Raw genomic sequence first — 11,394 nt, forward strand, 5'->3', positions numbered from 1 at the left:
TGCTTTATTACGAAGTTAGTAATTTAAATTCAAGATGTACATATGTCCAAAGAAAGCTTGCTTGCTTGCAAGATTCGCGGTACTTTGACAATATTACTTTGCTTATTTTCAACTAAATAAAAAGTTACTAGATACAGTTTTGGAGATTATTTAAGTGAACAGTTCCATAAAGGAGTAACATAGTATTAAATAACTAGTTTATAGTTATAAACTAATATCAAATGTTTAAGGGTAAATCTGGAATTCCACAGTAGAATAAATAAACTGTAAGTGTATTTGGTAGCCCTGTGTGATTCCCCCTATTAGTACCCCCTCCACTCCAGACCGAGTCCACAATTAAGTCTGCCATGTATCCAGTCCATTCCCCTCCTGTCCATTTCGTTTTATGCTTTTGGCACAGCCGATGGGCAAACTGCCAAGGGAGGAGCATAACAGCTTTGGAGTAGCAAATGGGCAAACAAAACAAATGAAATGTTGCCTTTTTAATTATCAAAAATGGCTAAAAACTTCTGAACAGGAGAGCCAAATGTGGGAGAAACCAACAGCAAACGTGTTTTGGAGCCCTATGTAGGCCAAACAAATGAATAGCCCCCTCGGTCCTCACATTTGTCGCTCTATACCTCCACACGTAAATACATATGTACATATGTACCTCCCCCAAAAACTCATTTCTTTTGCACAATGTAAATCGGTCAAACCAATCAAAAGCGAAAAAAGAGCAACAATGCCCCCTAAGAGTTCTTTCAACTTGGATTCTGCGTTTTCTTCTAGATTTTACACGTGCAAAAATGAAATATGAAAATAAGTAAGTATTGCTACGATATGTCAGCATCTAATAAATCAACTTAACAATCGTTCACTTCAAAAACGTAGCTATAAGTTAAATAAACCTTTTGAATTAACTTTCGCAAGTCAACAGAATCTGAATATTTTTCTCCGTGTACCTTTAGTTTTGATTTTTGTTAGAAATGGCTAAAAGCCCGCGGCATTCGAAAGTGTTGAGGATAGGATCAAGACAAGTTGGGAGTCAAGAGATGAGAGATGGAAAATGAAAGATACGGATGACGAGATGGGGACACATGTCATTGTCAGGCCGTGGTCCAAATGCAATTGAGAATATATCGCAATGAAGACTTGAGCACGACACAATGCGCTCGGGTGGACGAAGAAGGGAGAAGGGTCGCGGAGAGGGGCTTGGTGAAGAACAGCGGAAATGGAGACTCAGACAATGGGAGCCCTCGCATTAGAAACTATATATTTGTGTAAAGAGCCAACAGCAGGCAAAAGTAAAGCAAAGCGAGGCCTAGTTTGTGCTGGTAATTGTGCAAAAGAAAGCCGAAGAACTGAGAGGAGCCTAAGAAATAAAGAGGGATATAGGAAAGGCCAAAAAAAATCAGATACACTACAGTAAATTCTCTATAAATCAAACTGATAAGCCTGATTGATAGTCCTAACAATAGTGAATAGTAAAGATAAGCACCTAGTTTAGTTCTTAAAAGATCTAAAATGCTTGTTTCTACTTTAAAATTCATATAAGTTTCAACATGCCTTCAATTTTTAGAAGACAAAAGAAATTATAGCTTTCTCTATATTATTATTATTCTAAGACTATTTCAAATATCTTTCCTTACAAATTTTGCGTTTAGCTAGACTACATTATACAATTACCACTGTACTAGCGAAGAAATCTTTGCGGAAGCAACAGCACAGGCCAAATCCACGCCAGCATCTAAAGCTCCGAGGAGGAGCATCATCAGCGCCAGATTGGGATTCGGATCCAGAATCAGAATCAGAATAAACCAGCGACGGAGCCGAAGAGCTGTGCCTCTGGTCTCTGAGAGCCACTCACCCGGTCGGTCACATGCGAGTGTGCGAGTCGAGGGAGTTCAACAACCTGCATGATTGGCATGGAGGCATGGCATGGAGACGAACAACAAAAAGCGAAACACAATGCCCTAGCTGCACACCAAGTTCTACTCCTCACCATTGGCGGCCGGAGAAGCGCTGGCAAGCAAATGCAATAGTTCCAATTATCCATAAGTAAATGGAAAATCGTAATAAACCTCGGACCTGGAATCTGGCCACGATTAAAATGGCCGCACTCAGATAGCCAGACTGCATCCATCCATTGACCCACTTTGTTGGCAAACACATCCCCGGAGATGAGGAGCAATTGGTTGGCAAACAATCGAAGGGTTAACAATGCAGTAAGCTCGGAGATTAATGGTCAATTGCTGGGATATACATGGGCTACACAGGCAAATGGGTTGCAGATTACGATTAAGCCACAATTAATAGTTCTTAAAATAAGACTTTTGTTCTAATGCAAGATATTATCCAATTAAATTCGAGACGAGAATCCAGCAATACGACATAAACTAAGCTCAGCGTCTGGTAAACAGCCTAAACTATATTTAGATATAAAAAATAAGCACATATTCATAACATTTAGAATAATATACAAGTTGGTAGCGCAAACTATTCAAAACAATCCACTTGCACCCATACGAGTCGAGTATCAATAAAATATACTCGAACAATCAGATTCTTGCCTATATGTTTATATATGTATGTATATATACCATAAATATCCGCAGGCAAGTGTATAGTAGTAATCGCAGAAATTGCGCAACAGAATTTTCCATATGCTAACACGCTTTCCATTTCCCCAGCATTTGAGTTGAGAAGCGCAAAAGTTTGGCGGCGAGTTGCGAAGTATTTAGTTTGCCCAAGGAGATTAGGTTGCTTGGCGTCTTTATAACATGAATCTTGTGCGTTTTCTGTTTTCTGAGATAGTTGTTTGAGTATATTTAGTGCTATTTATTTAGAGTTTAGTGGGTTAAAGCCAGGCAGACATTAGGTTCTAAAGGTATTCTGTGTGTAGTCCACACCTTTTCTAGTTTTTTGCGCATTTGTTAGCCTGTCTCAGCTCTTCGCTTCATAATTATTATTATTTTTTTTTTACTTCGCCAGCTTGTTTATTTTTGGAATATTATTTTAGCTAGGCCCCGAGCGCCTCCCAGAAAATGGGCGGGAAAGAAAAAGGCTGCAGACACCACCCCTTATCCAATCCAACCAAACAGCGTTCCAGTTTTGATTTCGGTCCGGGCGGCTGTTCCACTTTGGCTGGATTGTGGGCTTGGTTCTTGGGCTATGGGCTATGATAAGAGAAAGAGCAGTAGGATTGGGCATGGGCATGGGCATGGGCATGGGCGAGGACTACTACTGGGCCTGACCCATTTCCAACGAGCGAACACACATGGGCCCAGTTGCACAACGTTCTAGTGTTTATTTTCCATTTTATTTATATTCTCCGCTTTTTCGCTTTTAATGAAAGTTATTGTGGCCGCTATCTGTGGCACAGCCCTCGCGGCTTAATCAACGCAAATGAGGAAGCCCAGTCAAATCAAGAACAGGCATAGCAACAGGCTGCCGCCACCACCACCACATCCACATCCCCACATCCACAATCCACAATCCCCAATCCTCATCCTCATCCACATCATCATCCTTCGGCTGTGGCTGCTCTGCCCTGGGTTATTGTACTTTGGGCTGGTCTGGGTTCAAAATCCCGGCACAAGGATGCCATAATAAATCCAGGGCAACCGAAAAGGGCAGAATGATGATGATGTTGGCAGGAAAGGAAGAAAAGGAAGCCAAGTTGCGGCGGGAATGAAAAGGACGAGCAGTCAACTGCAATGGGACACAAATATTTCATAACTTTGTAAGCGCTCGCAGCGCAGAGGTTGAGTTGGAAAAAATTCCACAAAGGGTTCGTACAAAATTCGTTTTGGGGATTGCATTTGAAGGGGGTGGGGGGTAGCTAAAGCGCCTAAGGAATCAACGGATAATTGTTAAATGTTGTGCGCTTGGAAGTCATGATACTTTTAATACACTTTTATTTCCATAAGTGGAAATATTTCATAATATTCGTTAAAACCAATATTACGAATTCCCCTTTTCAAAAGCAGAAAACAGCGCGCCACTGGCGAATTTAATGCACAAATAAATGTATTTGTGGACATGGAACCCAATGGAGGAACCCAGGAACCAGAGAGGCGGCTGAAGTGTTGTCATTGTTGTTGCCCGACTGTCTGCCCCTTTTATGAGCAATTTGATTTATGCATCGAACAGACAGACAAACTGACTGGCTGGCAAAAGTACATGTGCAACAATGAGAACGCAACAATTTGTAGTTAGTAATGTCAATTCAAGTGAAATCAATTGCGTGAAAAAAAAATGTGTGGGAGAAAGCGGTGTAAGCAATCAAAGGATGCCAGCAGGAGAAGTCGCTGTCAGGATTATCCCATCCATCCATCAATCGAATTCCGAGTCCTGGGAATTTCTCATTTCGCTTCCAATGAATTCAATAATATTTGAAATGTATCAATTAGTTTAATTGGGATATGAAGTTCGCTTGTTAGTCTGCCTCACATTCAATAGAATCCACGGCTATTGCACAAAGAACTGATTAATTATAAATAATTATAACACTGCGTCGATAGTTAAGTGATTAGAATTTGTATACCCATATGTGTACATTTGTGCATATTTACATTTACAGAACAATTTCTATATGTACATAGGATTTTCAATCCAAAGTAAGATCGCGTGATATGGATGGCAAATCAGAAAATAAATCACAAATTGACCTTCTCTCTTCTTTTTCCCACTTCATGACTACCACGTGCAACAACAACAACAACAACAACGATACGTTTTGCATGAATGAAAATTTCGCCTTAAAGCAATTTTGAAAACCCCAAAATACGATTTCCAAAGAAATACGAATTTACGATGCCGATGGATGGGGAAATCTCGAGAAAAAAATAAATAAATTATCGAGAAAGCACATAAACAACGCTACTTCCGATTGGCGTGGGGAAAATGCAAAGGAAAATTTGGAAAAACTGGCGACTACAAAAGAATTTCGTTGTAGAAATTATTGAATCCATTAATGCAAGAATTGAGAATAAATTTCAAAGAAATTTTTAGCCAATTTGAAAATTTTTTTAAGCTATAAATGTAGTTGAATACGTTTTACAACTGTGTCCGTAGAAAAATGGTTATCCAAATGTAAGATAAATATATTTATATATTTACTATATTTTTATAAAATATTACCTTTTTTTAGAATTGCTTAAAGACAGAATAATGTTTATTTTTCGGTGATTTTTAATTCGTAAAATCGTATGGAATATTTTGAAAAATTACCAAGCGCATTTTAAAGAGGAATTAAAAATCCCAATTAAATTAATATATTTACACGATCTCTCAGTCGCTCCGCTCTTCTTCTTGTCACTCCTCCATCTCTCCCACACCCCTTTAAGTGATTAAACAAACAATGGCAGTACAATTGTGCACCAGTGTGTGTGTTTTACAGTGGTATTGGGAGCAAAGATTTGTGCAATGCAAAATTGGCCGACTTAAAAAAAAGTAAAAAAAAAGCTGCTATTTTAACGAAGGGAAAGCGTTTTTCCTATTGCGCTTGCAACTAAACCGGGTTTTGACCCTTTTGCAAGAGCAACAGTAACAACAACAAGAAAAACAACTGCACTCCGGAAATCACTTTCCCTAATGAAGCGAACCCGCATACACACACACACACACGTAACACGCACAAGCAGGCGCTCTTGTTGTTGTTGCAGTGATAAGAGAGCTGCAACGGAATGCGCGAGAGGAAAGGAGACGGAACGATTAGCAGAGGGGCTGGGACGGCACGTGTTAACCGACATAAACACGCACAAACACACACTTGCAGTGCACAAACATGCATGCATACAAACATTGCAATTGCGGAACAAACGCACAAATACCGCCACACAAAAAGTTTGCCCAACAGCACTCACACACAGGTAATCTCGCATAAAGAAAAACACACAAGCACACTGCCATACGAATACAGGTTGAAACACGCACGCAAAATTTCGGTAAACGTTTCGTTAAGCCTTTCTGTTATTAAGGTTTTCCCGTTGCAAGTCCTGTTTTGCTTAACCCATGACGATCACCATAACGCACTTGTAAATGTGCGAGTCGTGCCAGTCGGCAAGGCGGCACAGTAACGCGTATAAACAATATTTATGTGTTTGTTTGGTTTACTTTGAGAACGGAACTTACGAATTCTTGTTGTTCTGCCTCCATTTTACCGTAGAGCTAGTGATGTGAATAACCATCGATGCATCGGGCACCGATGACTTTTGTGGGGTCGATACCTTTCGAAGTTCTCGGTCGCTATCGATGCTAAGCGATTCATCGAGTTACTATCTAGGTGGCGCTTTGGTTACACATGGCAAAGTTCCCCGTTCCGCCGCATTGGCGCTTTCCTTAACAGAGATGTTACGCTACAGGGCTTTTAACAGTGGGCTTAAAATTTGAAATAAATACATGAATCGTTTGATTGTTTAAAATTTTTAATAAATTAAACTAACTACACACAAAAAATTGGTTCGCATTGTGAAAAAAAAAATCGTTCTGAGGCTGCAGAGTCTAGGCCTTGGATGGATTCTCTTCGTTGGTGGGAACGGGCGCTATTTCCGTCTTGGTCCCCTCGACGGGCTCGGGCTTGGCTTCCGGTTCCGGTTCAGGGGAAGCAGAAGTAGCTGCCACCGGGGCAGCCTTGGCCAGCTCTCCGGGAGACGGCTTCTTGGGCGCCGGCTTGCCGAATATGGCCTTCTCGATGCCCAAAATGGGTGCCTCGAAGGCCAACGTGGCGAAGATCGAGGCGGTGAGGGTGATGCCAAAGTCGTGCCACCAGCGGAGGATCTGAAATGGAAGTTCAAGCATTTCGATTAGCCCATCAAGTAGCAATATCAATTTCATTACATACCGCATCGTAGTTGGAGAAGTGGGTGTCTGTCTGTAGACGAGCGGCGTTGACCAGCTGGACAATGCGATGAATGACGTACATACAGTAACACAGTCGGCTGAAGCCCGTGAAGAAGCCCCAGGACAAGAAGTCATTGACCAGACCGCCGTGACCATTGTAGCAGGCCCAAACAATCCAGCCGATGGCCAGAGCCCACGACGTTCTGCTCAGGGGCTCAAAGAATGCGCCTTCGATCAGGGGCGAGTCGGGAGTATCCGGCAGTATGCGCCAGTAGGGTCCCCACATGCAGGCCAACATCGTTCCGAAGGCCACGAACCAGCCGGTCAGGACCAGTGGCTTGGACATCGGAATTTGGCGTCCACGGTTACGGGTAAACAGGAAGTACCCAAAGATCACGCCAATCAACCAAGTGGGAATTCGAGTGTGCGTTGGATAGTAAGTCAACCGCTGTCGCAAATCCACATGATCGTCCTGCACGCGGAAAAGCGTAAAGTCATTCAACATAAAGGTGGCGAAGGTTCCACCCAAGCACAAGATCAATACGATCACGATGGGCACCAAGGCCTTCTTGCCCCATTTCCACAGCGGAATGAGGAACAGAGGCGAAAGGAAGTACAGCTGGGTGTCTACGGCCAAATACCACGATTGAGATATGCACTAAGGATAAGAGGACGAGATGTTAGGATTCGTTAGTTTGGAAGCTCGGCTTGAAGGACCAACAACCACTTACAATGCTGTAGGGGAAGGCATAGTTCTGGACGTAGATCAGTGTAGCCCACCAGGTGTCGGCACACCTCTTATCCTGGGTGCCCAGCTTGAACCACATGGGTCCGGCGCCCGAGTACTTATACAGCGACATAATGTACAGAACGACGACGGCCACCACCGGCGTAAGTCGAATGTAGCGATGGAAATACATCATCGGGATGTTTAGCTTGCCCTTGGTGCGCTCCATTTCGCGGAAGGCACCCCAGCACATCAGCAGACCGGACATGAAGAAGAAGGTGTCCACGCAGAGAGAGCCGTTCTGGACCAACATCGAATAGGGGGTCTGCACCCAGGTGTAGAACTTGTTCTTGTTGATGTGTGGCAGATCGTAGAAGGTCATGTAGCCGTGGCCAAATACCACCCACATCATGCTGAAGCAACGTAGTCCATTTAGGCAGTGAATCACATTGGGATTGTTCACCTTCTTCACGGTGAAAATCTTGGGGGCATTTGTTAGAACAGAAAACGCAATCAGCAGGGGTTTTTTGGGGGCTACGCAAAAAAAAGAGGGATATCATTAGATTATGTTCTTGGGGGCTGAAGTATCCTTAACTTACCTCCTTTGCGGGTCTGAATATAATCGTACACACTGCTCGCAACCATGAAGAAGATGATCAGCGAGAAGAAAATGCTGTGAAAAACATTGAGTAAGTAATATTCCAGTAAATTGATTGATTGATCAAAGGAAAAAAGGATCATACTCACATCGCGAATATGTCAATGCCGCGCAGCTCGATGGGTGCATCGTACTTGCAGCGCGCTTCCGTCACCATTGTGTAGTCTGATTCCATCACATCCTGTCCATAAAAGTGGGTGATGGCGTACTTGAGCAATTTTTCGGTCTTTGCAGCACTGCATGTCTTGGGAACACAAATGCCAAGCTCAAAGACCTCCGGATCTGTTTGCTTGTAGCTAATACGGGAGAACTCTTCGCCGCGCTTCTTAACCGATTGATAAAACGTGGTTATGTTCAAACTAGCCAAGCAGTACTGTCCACGGATCTCCGTGGTGTGGGTAGAGCTTGCTGCTACGCACTCCTCGTACTGACCCATGCTGATGGTGTGTCCCCAGAAGAGACCCATGGGCAAACGACCCCATGTGTCGGGAACTGAAAGGAAAAGTGCAAGTGTAAATGTAAAGGAAACATAAAGTCACAGAGCTGTTAAGTGGATATCCTGATCGAGGGACCACTTTCTATTGTTGGTATTGACAATCTAATAACAGTCCATCAAATTGGAGTAGCCACTTTCGAGTTTTCAAGTACTTGTATTAGCTTGAAGAAGTGCCGAAGTGCGTTCTAAAAGAAACCACTCTTCGCAGATAAGAACTTTTGAAGAGCTAGAGATTTTCGAGTCCCCACCTGCAGGCTTTATGCTGAGGATTTGCAGCACAGATAAGCATACAGATTAAGGGGGCTCGATATGATATGGTCTTTATTGTTTGTCGCTGCCCTCGTTCACTTTTGATATTCCGGTTTGATATATGAGTGTCGTAAATTGCACTCCACTTATGAATGGAATTGCGAAATGCCAGGGTAGATAACGCCATTAATGGGCAATAATAACGCAATCAAAGTTCACGGGATTTTTATAAAATAATATAGAAAATGAAACGTGAGAGCCAAAAGATCAAGTGGCCGGATCAGTCTCGTTCCTAATCTCCTAATCTTGTTAATAAATTATAACAAATGTTCCCATGCTATTATCATGTGGGAATTTTCGCAGGTATTAGCCAGATCTTATCGCAGCCAATTCAGCAGCGAAATTGAATCGATAGAAATTGATTTGCAATTAAATTTATGGCCCACATAAAAGTGAAATCAAGGCTAAATTGGATTTATGCACCAGGGAAATGATGATTATGATTATGAACCAGGGAAATGTGAAGCGAAGATTGGGAGTGAGGCTTGAATTATACTGATTGTAATTGATTGTAAAATTGATGGCAACTTAATTAAATATAGGTTCGGAATAATCTTAATTGGAACGATCACTTCTAAAGTTGGCATAGGGATCACTCTATAACTAAACACGTAAAAAAACTTAACTACACCACTTCCAAACATGCTTACATTCCAGAGCCCACTCCTCCAAGTTGTTGATTGAATCCCTGATAAGGTTGATATCCCGATCGCAGAGCTCATCGTCGTAGGTGCGATCCTCGTAGGTCTGAATCACCTGGGTGTTCGTCCTATTGGCGAGCTCGGCGCTTTGTGAGGCCAAGGTGAAGAACTGGTGGGCAAAGCTGCTGGCCAGCGGAGTGGAGTGACCGGTGAGCAGGTAGTTGGACGAAGTATCCTGGGCACCGACAGTCGCGATCAGCAGCGCGACTGCCAGGACACCGAAATGCTCCATCATAAATCCTTTGCGTGGATCGTCGGTGGGTATAGTGATCTAGGGATCTGGAGTGCGCGCCGCGGCCACCTGAGGGTGGTTTGTGTTACTGAGTGGGCGATCGCAAAGATCGCCTGCCTTTTATAGGCTAGTGTTTCTTTTTGTTTTCGCTTGGGTTCCGTTCCATTCCGTTTTAGGACCGACTGGAGTGGGCACTTGAGTGGGCAGCGCTAGCGATGACCAAGCAACGCCCGCCCCTGGAGTCTATAAATATTGGTAGCTACTGGTCTTGGAAACCCCCGATAAGGGGTAACCTCTCCTCGTCGCCTCCAGCGTCTGCTAATCAAATGGCTTGCATTGCACACCTTATCGCCGCGTGTGTCTTATCTGGCCCAATCCCCCAATCCGATCCAGCCCAATACCCACTCGGTTACCTCATATAAGCGAGCTGGATTCTCCAAACGGATTTGTGAACGCAGTCCGCCGTCCATAAATCCATGTCAAAGACAAAAAATAGTAGTCACAGCACTGTGGTCAAGATTACAGACAGTTCATCATGCCACTATCAATGAAAAAAGTTAGATTTGCTTTAATTAAATTACCCAAAGCCCATGGACTTTGGTTCCACGAGCAGCACACCTGACACAGACAATTATACGATCATTTCAATCTGTACAGAAAGTCAAGGTCGATTTGGATAAGCGATTCCCAAGGACAACAATAGATATGTAAAAGAATGCCGATGAGGCTTTCTGTCTTTATAAACTGGATTTAATAAATATAATATTAATGGCTAATAGGTTACAGATTAAAATGGTATTATGGTGAATTGATCAGGATTCAAATAAGGCATGAAACGTAACTTTAGTTTAGTGATGATATAATGAAATCCGAAAAAAAAATTACAGAAATTCAGGAAAATATATTTATTTTAATTGTTGAGATAGGTAGGTGGTAAACTGATTTCCCAGAAGAAATGGTCTAAACACTTCCTAGAATTTGAATAATCACAATCGAGGCACACGGCCGCCACATTTAAAGGAGGTAAACAAAAAAGAGTCGATAAACCCGATGAAGGAGCATAATCAGCCTTATTTCATTTACCATATCAGGTAATCGTATCTACGATCAGAGAGGCCACTTGCCCGTGTCTATTGAGATCGAGTGGTGGCATTCGTTTGGATTGGATGACACTCACTTCAGATGGAGTGCGGAACCAAAATTGGTTTGCTTGGTGTGGGAGCACCCTAAACGGCAAACACTCATAACTGGGTGGGTACTTGTCACCTAACCTTGCCAATCCGAATCTTATCTGCCGCTTGCAGATTACCCAGTTCACTCACTACCTTTTGACCAGCTGGCTTGCTCTCGTAATTTACCGTCACAGGAAATCATTGTAAAGCAAGTGTACCAAAACTATTCCACCTGAAAGGAATCAAATCTCAGTGATCTTCGGGTTCCATAAAT

General features: G+C 42.8%; 2 protein-coding genes across 2 annotated transcripts in view; both read right to left on the bottom strand.

Moving 5' to 3' along the window:
- The window catches only part of LOC117146714 (tyrosine-protein phosphatase non-receptor type 9), a 31,401-nt gene extending 25,188 nt beyond the window's left edge, over window positions 1-6,213 (bottom strand). The window contains exon 1 of the mRNA XM_033313137.1: window positions 6,118-6,213. Within this exon, the coding sequence (XP_033169028.1) occupies window positions 6,118-6,141 (24 nt within the window). The 5' untranslated portion in view covers window positions 6,142-6,213. The remainder of the gene's footprint in view (window positions 1-6,117) is intronic.
- Window positions 6,214-6,398: 185 nt separating this feature from the next.
- Window positions 6,399-10,023, bottom strand: LOC117148489 (nose resistant to fluoxetine protein 6). The gene is made up of 6 exons (XM_033315869.1): window positions 9,666-10,023; window positions 8,300-8,702; window positions 8,152-8,225; window positions 7,557-8,086; window positions 6,827-7,483; window positions 6,399-6,762 (listed from the first exon to the last, which is right to left on the bottom strand). The coding sequence occupies exons 1-6, from the start codon at window positions 9,949-9,951 to the stop codon at window positions 6,487-6,489; spliced, it is 2,226 nt and encodes a 741-aa protein (XP_033171760.1). The 5' UTR covers window positions 9,952-10,023; the 3' UTR covers window positions 6,399-6,486.
- Window positions 10,024-11,394: the final 1,371 nt, after the last annotated feature.

Source organism: Drosophila mauritiana, chromosome X (assembly GCF_004382145.1).
Source record: "Drosophila mauritiana strain mau12 chromosome X, ASM438214v1, whole genome shotgun sequence".
NCBI lineage: Eukaryota > Metazoa > Arthropoda > Insecta > Diptera > Drosophilidae > Drosophila > Drosophila mauritiana.

Excerpts from the sequence above, each read along its gene's own strand:
- LOC117148489 (XM_033315869.1), bottom strand. The coding sequence starts at position 9,951 with ATGATGGAGCATTTCGGTGTCCTGGCAGTCGCGCTGCTGATCGCGACT. Across the intron at positions 8,226-8,299 it reads GGCATTGACATATTCGCGAT|CATTTTCTTCTCGCTGATCA; the intron begins GTGAGTATGATC and ends TGTTTTTCACAG. Across the intron at positions 6,763-6,826 it reads ACTTCTCCAACTACGATGCG|ATCCTCCGCTGGTGGCACGA; the intron begins GTATGTAATGAA and ends CTTCCATTTCAG.